The following is an 11201-nucleotide window of genomic DNA, read 5'->3' on the forward strand; positions in this document are numbered from 1 at the left end:
TGTTTTTAAAATCGGTGGACTTCCCTTAAAGGCAGACCACTGAGTCTAACAAGGCATCAACAAGCATGACGCTCAGATAGCTGTTAGCACAATTCATCACCAGGATCTAACTATTCCACCAACGTAAACAACTAAATTAATTAGCCCAATGTTAGTGTGAATGTGTGAGAGTGAGAGAGAGAGAGAGAGAGAGAGAGAGAGAGAGAGAGAGAGAGAGAGAGAGAGAGAAGTTAAGCAATTGAGCCCAGAAGAACAGCAACAGTGGATGAGGTGTCTAACTTAATCCCCTTTTAGTCTTATTTCCCCATGGCCACTGCATTGTGATGCAGAATCACTCAGCCACCTCCCCAAGTTGTGTGTGTGCTTGCACATGTGTGTGTACACCCCATTATTCAAGTGCTTATTTTCTCAGTCTCTCTTTCTTTCTTTCTTACTTTCTTTCCTCCCTCCCAGTTTTTTGTCCTTTCATCTCTGTAGCTTTCTGTCTTTTTCCTCTTTCTCTCCAGATCCCTGTTTGCTTGCTAAGCCTCATTAACAATTAATTACCAATCAGCTAGTCAAGTCACCCCTGGACCGCTGGGCTTCTCAATGATTCATTAGTCAGGGTTACACAACGCTGCAACGCATAAACACTCTCACGCACCAACACACACACAAACACACCCATACTCTGTCCCTCTCTGGGTGTTTCACATGAGCACAGACTCTGTAGAAATGCAAACACATACATAATAAAGCAAGCATATGGACCTATTAAACACTCCGTCACATGCACACACCTGCACAGTGCCTGTATCTAATCACAATGTCCTCATCAAAAAGAGATGCAGAAGAACTGATTGAGTTGGGAATTCTACACATACAGGGCTCCCAAAACTTACTACTATGTCAGCTTGAAGGATTTTTTATTGACTTTCAAAGTTGTTTGCAGAAAATCAAGAACTTAGAACGGGCATATTTGAAGACAAGACATGGCACTAATTAAAATAAGACATTGCATCCTAGGTCTCCTTACTTAATCATCCTATTAAGTCCAGAAATCCTGGTAGGAAATTTAAGAACTGCTGCTTTATCAACCCCATCTATCAGTGTTTTTTCCTCAGGCTGTGAGATGTTGATTTTAGGATGGAGAAAGTCCCAGCGTACTAAGGCACGCTGATGAATATGGCCGCTACATTTTTAAATTGGAAAAAAGAACTTTCAAGGGCTGTTCACTTTCATTAATTTTAAAAAGACAAGTTTAAAGACCTTTCTGGTCTAACCCACACGGTTTCATCAACTGTGGAAACCAAAGACATTTTAACCTTTCTACAGCCACACTTTTTACAGAATAAGAATTCAGTGTGATTCTCTAAATCCCCAACCTCAATTCTCAAAATAATATAGAAAACTGCAGATGAATAATTGATTATTTTTAATGAGTCGCACATTGAAAAAAGTGTTTTTTATATTGCAAGAGCTGCAATTTTAAATATTAGTTTTATGCCCTGGTAGTTCACCTGGCTGAGCGTGCGCCCCTTGTACTAAGGCTTACTCCTCATTTCCACCGGTTGCGGAACAGTTGCGGAACGGCTCCGCTGCGGAATGGCTCCGTGCTCCGTCGTCCATCAATACCCACCAGGTCCGGATTTGTTGCGGTACGGCTGCAGCCATGACTGACAGCTGAAGTCACGAGGTCCCACTAGATCTCGCAAATTCAGGTAGAATAGAACCACAAAACCACCAACAGTTTGTTTCCATCGAGAGGATTAGAGGGGAAACAACTCTGTGCTGTGTTTTCAAGGTGGAGTGCAGGGAAATATGATCCGCCGTGAGCACGGTTCATTTTATTTTGAAAATTAACCGGATGTTTTATTTTGTTTCTGTACTCGACTTCCTGGCCTGCACAATCTGAATTGTGCTAAATTGCTGCGGAACTCTCCAGCGTCCGGCAAAAATAGAAGCTCTGCGTATCTGCTCCGGAGGGCTGTGGATCGCCAGAGCTGCAGTCAGTGGAAATACACACATTTACTTTAATGGAAACCTAATGACTCCGCCGCCGTTCCACAGCTGTTCCACAGCTGTTCCGCAGCCGTTCCGCAACCGGTGGACGTTGGGGGTTAGTCCTTGCCACAGCGGCCTGGGTTCAATTCCGACTCATGGCCCTCTGCTGCATGTCATCCCTCTCTCTCTCCCCGACTTTCCTGTCTTAAGCTGTCCTATCCAATTAAGGCAAAAAGCCCCAAAAATTATCATAAAAAAAAAGAAAATCCTCTCAACATTAACATTAAGTTTAAGCTGGCAAGGGTTACACTTAGTAGAGTATTCTACTTAGCTGTAGTTAATCATTAACTGGCCACTTATTACTAGTGCACAACAGGTTGACGCTTCTGTGTAGAAGAGACCCCGAAGAAGAGTTTGGGATCATTTTAAGCTGCAAACATGCTACTACATCATCTTTGTAGAAAACATCCAGTCTACTCATCCATTCCACGGAGCGAACCCGACACAAGGTAGCTAACTAACGTCTGCTGCTCTTGTCCACCGTTTTACACAACTAGCCTACAGCATGCTACTCTGCAAATAGCGATGTTTTACCAACAAGCTAAAATGAAAGCTGTCGGTTAGTAGTCTAACTGTTGATTAGTTTGCTACTAATCTTTGGAAACTTAGCTGCTGCCGGAGACAAACCGGCTCCTCCCCCCAGCATGGCCACTTAATATGCACGTGAATGACGTCATCATGCCGGTGATGTCTGCATTCTTTATTCTTTCTCCTCACTGTGTATCAGGCTTCTGAAAATGTGTCCCCCAGAACAGTGTAGTTGAATAGCCCTGCTGTAAGCTTTGTACCGTCACATTTACCCTCTGGTTAGTGAACAGCTCTTTTGCATATCCAGTGCAAAGAGCCAGTGGCAAGAAGGGGAAGGGGGTGAAAAAAATGTACATTTGGGCCACCAAAAATGTACTTTTTTTTTTTTGGCAATAAAAAATTTAACTTTTTCTTAAAAAAAGGAAACAGGTTTCAGTAAACAGCAATAACAAATATTTACTATTGCTGTTTACTAAGTATTTCTTACTAAGTATTTCTTATCCGATTACTCGATTAATCGATGGAATAATCGGTAGAATACTCGATTACTAAAATAATCGATAGCTGCAGCCCTACCTTCCTCCACAAAGCTGCTGAGGAGGGTCTGGCTAGTCCACACAGCATTCCGGGATGGGAGAAAAACGTGCTGTGGTTTATTGGCATTTCTTTAAAGCGCTGCACGGAGCCCCGGTGCCGCTGCAAAATAGCCTCTGGAAGGAACTTGTTTTGGTGAAACGTGTACGTTCAAAAGTTGTTTTAGTCGTGCAACACAAAACTCAGATTGGACAGATAGTCTAGCTAGCTGTCTGGATTTACCCTGCAGAGATCTGAGGAGCAGATAACCATAGTCCTCATTAATCCACCAGAGTTTAGAATTCCAACACAAAGGAAGCGTTAGGCAACGGGAATCCAGTCGAAAAAAAGGCAATCCCAGAAGTGGAAGGTTGTGGATATAGACTACCTGGTTAATAAACTCATCGCATGCTGGTGTCTTTCATACTTGGACTATGGGCTACTATGTATGGGCTTAACTTTTCTAAAGCTCACTAGCCAAGTTTAGTTAGAAGTTCCCTTTTCCCTGACTGACTGGTTTAAAAAGAAGAAAACTCTGGGACAACCTCAACAGCATTAATCAACATTTTTACATGGTTATAGTTATGCAGCAACTACAAACAATTGTGATTATGCTTGCCTATGACTTAATTAATACTATGAAGACCATAAGTACACGCCTGTAGTTTACATTATAGAAAATAATCACAATTTAAATTATTAGTAAATTATTAGTCAGAAAAATTGCAGTTACATATTTTTTTACATAAAATCGTTCTGCCTTATTGGAAACTGAGGTTTGACACCTGTAAGAGCAAGTGTGTCCTGTAAAAATGTAACTGAGCAACACCTCAGCCCAACCAAAGCCAGACAAAGACTATGCTTTTGTAGAAGTTCAACTTCTCTCTATGGACACAGGGGAAACAGGCTGCTGATAAAGGAGTACAAGGTTTATATTCCTTTCCCACATTTGTCCCAGCTGGATTCAAACGCTAACCTTCCTCTGACCTTAAAGCTACTACTGCCTCTCAAAGGGACATTTTATCGGTGCCTCCACACACCATGAGCCACTAAAGCTAATTGTACACATCGACCGGCCCAAAGAAAGCTGTTGACCAGTCAGCTGCAGTGATGCCTTTGGATAACTTAGCTTGTGTTTTTCTAAATTTCTCCAGACGCTCCACAGTTTCCAACAGTTTAGCCCTCCCAGTGTGGTAAATTACATTTGTCAATTTGCAGCTCTGCACAAACTCTGCCTTCAGCTCTGCAGACATTGACACAACTACAGCATCATGGGATCGAAGCGGAGTGTTTTGTGTGTGAGTGCTGGGGCTTATTCTGTGTGCGTGTGTAAATCTGAGAGAGAGGGGATGTGGAGGGGAGTAAGTGGGTGACCTTGTTGGAGCCGTAATGCACGAGCAAGACTGATGATGTGTTAAACTGTACACACACACACACACACTATGTCAAGGTAGACGTTACCTGAGGTCATTCAGAGTGCTCTGTTGTTTTGCTTAGGTTGTCAAATGATCCCTGACAGGTTCAGAAGCACAAGAGTAAGTCGATAAAACCGATAACAAGGTTCAAATAAGATTTTGAAAAGCAAGAAATAAAAGGGGTGTACGATCCAGAAAATGTTACGATTCGATATCGATTTTCAGGCTCAAGATTTGATTCAAAATCGATTTGATTCAAAAATGATTCTCGATTAAAAGAAATGATTCACAGTCTGTAAATGTAGTTACTTTTCCCATGTGATTGCAGTAGACATACAATTTAAAAAAAATAAAATTGAAGCTGCAAGCAGCGTTGGACGGGCCCTCGCTCCTCTGTGCGCGTCGGGGTTACTGGCGGACACCGCTCCTTATGACCGTGCATTTATGCGGCACTCAGACACTACAAAACATCACCAATGAAAAGGGAACTCCCTGCTGAGTTCAATGATACCTCACACAAGACTCTACGTCATACAGTTCATTAGCTGTGAAAGGGGCGTGGCTTAGGCAAAGGGGGCGGGCCAAACCATCACCAATGAATAAGGAACTCTCTGCTGAGTTCAATGATACATCATACAAGGGTCTACATCAAACGGGTCATAAGGTATAAAAAGGGGGCGTGGCTACAGAATAGGGGGCGGGTGAAACCATCACCAATCAAAAAAAAACTCTGCTGAGTTCAATGACACACACAAGACTCTACCTTAAATGGGTCACCAGTTATGAAAGGGGCGTGGCTTAAGCATAGGGGGCGGGCCAAACCATCACCAATGAAGAAGGAACTCTCTGCTGAGTTCAATGATACCTCACACAAGACTCTACCTTAAATGGTTCAAAAGCCAAGTATCACATGTAGACCACACATTATCAGTTTCATGTAAATCGGATTATTTGTCATATAAGGCGGATTTCCTGTTGCCAGCGGGGGGGCGCTATGACCAAAAGTCAATTTTGGCATGTAGGTGTCCTCATGCCTGGACTCTGGTCAAACGTGAGACATTTCGGGCAGATATGACAATGTACACTAAAGTTACAACAACTTCTTCGTTTATCGATAAATGCTGAAAATGGCCGCGACGCCCACACTGTTTGACGAAAAGTTTTTCTTTTAACAACTTTTCATCTTTAATGTCTTAAGATGGCACAGACCAAATTTGAAGTTGATCGGATGAAATCTCTAGGAGGAGTTCGTTAAAGTACAACGTGGAAATGGCCAAAATCGCACTAATTTCGAACTTTCAATTCAAAATGGCAGACTTCCTGTTGGGTTTAGGGTATGGCTCCAATGACGTTTTTTGTACGTCTTGACATACTTCATATGTGTACCAAGTTTTGTGAGTTTACGTTACTGCAGGGGCTCAATTTTTTTATTTTTTAGAGGGCGCTAGCGAGCCATTTTTTGTGCGCCTATTCCCGAAACCCTTAAAATACGTAAATTTTCACCAGAATTGATGCGACCGACAGTTTTTGAGTATGTTAAGCCCATCAAAAAGGCGATTCATTTGCCGGAAGAAAGAAGAAGAAAGAAGAAAATAGGGCCTTCGCCGCTGTCGGCACTCGGGCCCTAATAAATTAAAATGTATTTTTTTAATTAAAAAATATGAATAGATTTTTGGAATTCTATTAATCGATTTTGAATCGGTAGAGCTTGAATCGCAATTCGAATGTGAATACATTTTTTTGCACACCCCTAAGAAATTAAGTGCATTTGTTTATTTTTAACTCATGTCTTGATTCTGATTTGCCATACAATATAAAAAACAAAACAGTTACTTGTTTAATTGATTAATCCATCAACAGAAAATCCATCTGCAACTGTCTTGGTAATCGTTCAAAAATGCCGAAAATCCACTGGCAGCCTCTCAGATGTAAATATTCGTTGATTTTCTTAGCCTTTTATGATAGTAAACTCAATATATTTGGATTCCTGAGTGTTGATTGGACTTTTCTCTATTTTCTGACATTTTATAGACCGAATGATTGATCGAGAAAATAATCAGATTAATAGATAAAGAAACGATGCAGATTAAGTCAGAATTTGCTTATTTATGTAAAACCTCTTTTACTTGTGGCCTTACATAACAAGACAAAACTAACTAAAACTATATTCTCATTTACTGCAGAGGACTAGAAAAGTAGGCGCCCGCCTTGTCAAGAGCTGGAGTCACACACACACACACACACACACACTTGGAAGTTGCCCAGTGCAACCTATTGCTGGCCACTGAGCAGCTTCACTGGAGCAGGTGCAGATTCAGCGCTGCGTTCAAGGGCATCTCAACAGCGGATGGATGGATGAGTGCCTCTTGTTCAATTTATCCATTCAGATCTCCGTCATCATCCTGGAGATTCAAACTGGTGACTTCAATCTCTCAGTTCATGGCGCATTGTTTTATTTACTGTAGTCAATGTTCAGGTAATGTGAGCACGTCAAGTCAGAATGCTAGAGTGAGAATTAAAGCTTGTTGGCTCAAACTGCCTGGTGTTGGATAGATTCTGTGATATCCAAGTAAGGTGATATACTGGTGTTCGGTAGCAAAGTATTTCAGATCTTTTGTTGCTGCCAAGTCACATTTTGGCAAGACATAAAAACCTTTGGTACATGAAACACCTCAGAGGTTGGTGCACAATGTTTATACCGTGTTTTAGTATTTTAATATTTCTGAACATGGATGCACCTTCCATCACATTGTGACCCGAGTAGAAAAGTGCAACAACATAGTAGCCCCTCCCCCCTGCTGTTGCTGCAAAGAGGCGACTGAAGACATCAATTACTGAGGGTGCTAATTGATGAATTAGAATGATTAAAAGAAGAAAATTGTAGACGCAACTTAGCCTCTAAAATTGTTTTGGTATGTATCTTATGTTGTATACCTATGTGGCATATTTATTGAACATTAATTTACTTTACCCTCTATTTAGAACTCACTTCACAGATTAAAAGGTCAAATGTGTTGTTTCAGGGAGATACATACTTTGAACTTCGCAGCACAGCTTTAGTAGAACCATTAGAAACATTATGGTAATTATTCCAACATAATTACCATAATGTTCTAAACAATTAATCATTTGAATTTAGTGTTGTATAGCCAGTCCTGTTATAGAGGCTACTTTATCTGCATTGTGGCCTGTATTGTTAAACTTACAACAAAATGGTAGACATCTGTTCTGTACTATGTCAAACTTGATCCACAAACTCTTGAGAATACAAACCAGAGCTTTGGAACAGTAGGTGGTAGCCTCTGAATCACAAACAGCCCAGAGCTACAGTATCTGCTCAGCTGCACAGTTAACATTTTAACTCGCAGATCTTGTCAGGGCAGCGATGATGTCGATGCTGATCTGCCTGAAAACAGACAAAAAAAAAAAAACCTGACCAGGCTGGACTGAACCCAGTTTCTCAAGGATCACCACAAATCCAGCGCTGCGCGCCAGCAGCCGTATGACGCACACCTGTAACGGGTCCTCTAATCATAAACAGAAATCCCACCGCTAATTTACATTTAACAACGGCAACAAACCATGCACGTTAAGCTGGATTTGGCTTGAAGATGAGTAATCACAACTGAAGGCTGGGCAGCAGTGGACTGGTGCGATGCCGCTTACTGGGGCTACAGTGATGCCAAAGACTATCACAATGAGGGTAAAATATACGCCACAGATGACTCGCATGCAGATGGCGCGCAATTGCAAAGCAGAATAGAGGTGAATGTGTTTCATATGGCGGCAATAAACAGGCATGTAAATATCCGAGGCAACTTCGAGGTGAACTGGTGGTAGCCCCTTCGTCTATCCGCGGAACACCACAGATACACCACAGAGACACCTGCGTGAGGATACGCAGTCGAGTCCCCTTCCCCACTCCCACTGTGTCGGTGTCATTGACGCAAGTGGCAACTCATTAAGAAAAAAACAGCGCTCACCTCTTTGGTGTTGACGATGCCTTTGACGTATTTACCGAGGACTGAGTCCACGAAGAAGACGCTGGACAGCACAGCCAGGCACAGGAGTCTCTCCCCGACCCTCACCTCCATCTTTCTCTCTCCCCGCTGCCGCTGGTCTGCTCTCCGGTCTCCCCGAAGCCTGTCTCTGAGCGGGAGCGCGCACGGTGAAACGGCTCGAGCACAGAGAGGAACCGGGCGCCTTCACGCTAGTCCCTTCAATGCATGTGGCCCCCTACAGCAGTTGAAGCTGGATGTGCGGCTGTTTGGGAGGAGGAGGAGTGAGGTACAGAGTGCGCGCTCCCGGTTCTGCTCGTGCTTAGAGAATGCGACACGGTAACACATTAAAAATGTTTTCTCTGATTGCGATCGTGTTTTCATTAGAGGCCACACACCTCTAATGAAGTACCACTGAGACACATGACGCCTGGCCTCCTGGCTCACATTATGTTATCAGTAATCAGCAGGATATATATCAACAGGATCTAACAGGCTGTATTTCTGCTGAATTACGTCCGAAATGTTACATTTTAAAGGTGTCTGCAATACTGTGTCCATGCAAACAGCAGTGAAATAAGTATAAGATCATGTAATTAAGTAAAAGTAGAGGTCTGTTAGCACAATGTAATCCCTGCATTTAAAATTGTATCTAAGTAAAAGTACAGAAATATGTACATCAACTCAAGTTATGCAGAATGTCCACTTTATCATACAGTAATTACATATAATTTAAATTGTCTTATGTAACCAACTTATATACTGTTGGGTAGTTTAATCTATACAAGAGCGTCATATTTTATTAGCCCATATTGTATGTTAAATCTTTGTATGTAAATGTAACTATAGCCGTCGATAAATGTAGTTGAGTGAAGAGTACAATATTGTCCTCAAAAATGCTGTGGAGTAAAACTATAAAGTAGCATCAAATGGAAATAAAAGTACTAGTAGTACTCAAAACTATACTTACAGTACTTGGTTACTTTCCATCTTTGTGTAGAGAAATGATAAAGGAATAATATCACAGAGCTCTCTGCAGTGTATTTTTAAGATTTGATCTGACACTTTATACATTTCACAAAATGTCAACCTCATATTTGACCTTTCCCCAAGTCCTGACTTTCAATATTTGGGTAAAATTCAATTGAGTTTTTATTATTCACAAATACATAAAAAAAAAGAAGAATCAAAAGCCAATATCTGACCAGCTAGATTGAATTATAATCTATATTTCCTTATTCTCAGTGACTTTTAGCTAACCTTTCATTCTCTTTCGACCAATGCAAAGAAATGGATGATTCTCGAACACAACAGCGATTCATGGGAGAATATATTTATTTAGATACAAATCAACAAATGAAGAAACCAGCCTACTCATGGTGTATCAGACACAACTCTGTAGTATGAAACCTGCAAAGAAAATGCAGTCAAATCAATCAATCAATCTAATTAACAAATCTGAAAGTAAAAATATCTACATTAATCAATCAATCAATAATGTTTAATATACATTCTTTTTTTTATTCACAGGTTTGCACTTGTGGCGTTTTTGAATAAAAGAATTTAATTTAAGACAGCTTTGTTTCCAGTCTATGGCTTTTTTTTTTTTTAAAGGCTAATTATATTCTACATCAGAATTACATTTTACAGTTCAGAGCAATTTGCATATGAAGTGCAGACAAGCTATGGCACTGACTAGCACCTGCATTGATACCAGCAAACACTAAACGGCAAGAACAACACATCTGTTACAAGACTCTGGCTGCAGTATTTGGTTCCGTTTTGAAACTAACAATACATTTAGAAGATCTAACTTATTAATCAAATTAGTATTGAGGTCAGTCGCATCAACACATTGACGCTTTTGAGGTTTCCAGGAAGCTCAAAAAAAAAGTGCTGCGGTATGTAGGTTGGTATGCCAACAACCTAGAGGAGATTCAAACACATTACACAACAATAAACAGCATCACAGCATTTCTGACTGAGGAAACAGACTGTGATGTGTAACTGCATAGCTTTACTGTAAATGTCGTTGAAGCAGCTAGCTCACGTTTGTAGAAGTATTGCACTTTGACGAAATAATCCTGCAGCAAAAAAAAAAAAATCTCAAGTAAGAAGAGTTTTGGAAGAGTAAAACTTAGGAAGTTTGCTGTACAACCTGATAATTGAACGACCAAATGACAAAAAAGCAGCATTACACTAAACTACTACAACTAGCTTGTACTCACAAGGACAATTTGTAATAATAAAGTTAGTCAGTGAAAGAACAACAATTAAGACACTGAAGCAGCAACACTAATGTAAGAGCCACACAAATGCAAGGAATTGGGAAAACTAAAAAAGGTAACACTGCAAACCTATTTGTCCAAAACACCAGATGGACTCTCTGGTACATCACCTGCAGTCAGGTTAGCCTGATGCATGAGTGGTAGTCAAGAGTAAGAGGCATACGGAGGTCAATAAACAGCAAGTGGGTGAATTTGACACATTTAAAAAATAAAGTTTAGTAGTAGCTCACTTGATACAAATGGTCAATCAACCCTGCTGGGTTTCAGGCGGTAGTGTTTTACAGGATTAATGGAGTCAAGTCGATATCACAGACAAAAGACATTGTCCCATAGTGGTTTGAGGTTGCTCTCCGCTA

At 40.9% G+C, this 11201-nt stretch overlaps 1 protein-coding gene across 1 annotated transcript in view; it reads right to left on the minus strand.

Moving 5' to 3' along the window:
• The window catches only part of tmem145 (transmembrane protein 145), a 55710-nt gene extending 46897 nt beyond the window's left edge, over nt 1-8813 (minus strand). The window contains exon 1 of the mRNA XM_078252486.1: nt 8543-8813. Within this exon, the coding sequence (XP_078108612.1) occupies nt 8543-8653 (111 nt within the window). The 5' untranslated portion in view covers nt 8654-8813. The remainder of the gene's footprint in view (nt 1-8542) is intronic.
• Between the last annotated feature and the right edge of the window lie 2388 nt (nt 8814-11201).

Source organism: Sander vitreus, chromosome 6, assembly GCF_031162955.1.
Source record: "Sander vitreus isolate 19-12246 chromosome 6, sanVit1, whole genome shotgun sequence".
NCBI classification, from domain to species: Eukaryota; Metazoa; Chordata; class Actinopteri; order Perciformes; family Percidae; genus Sander; species Sander vitreus.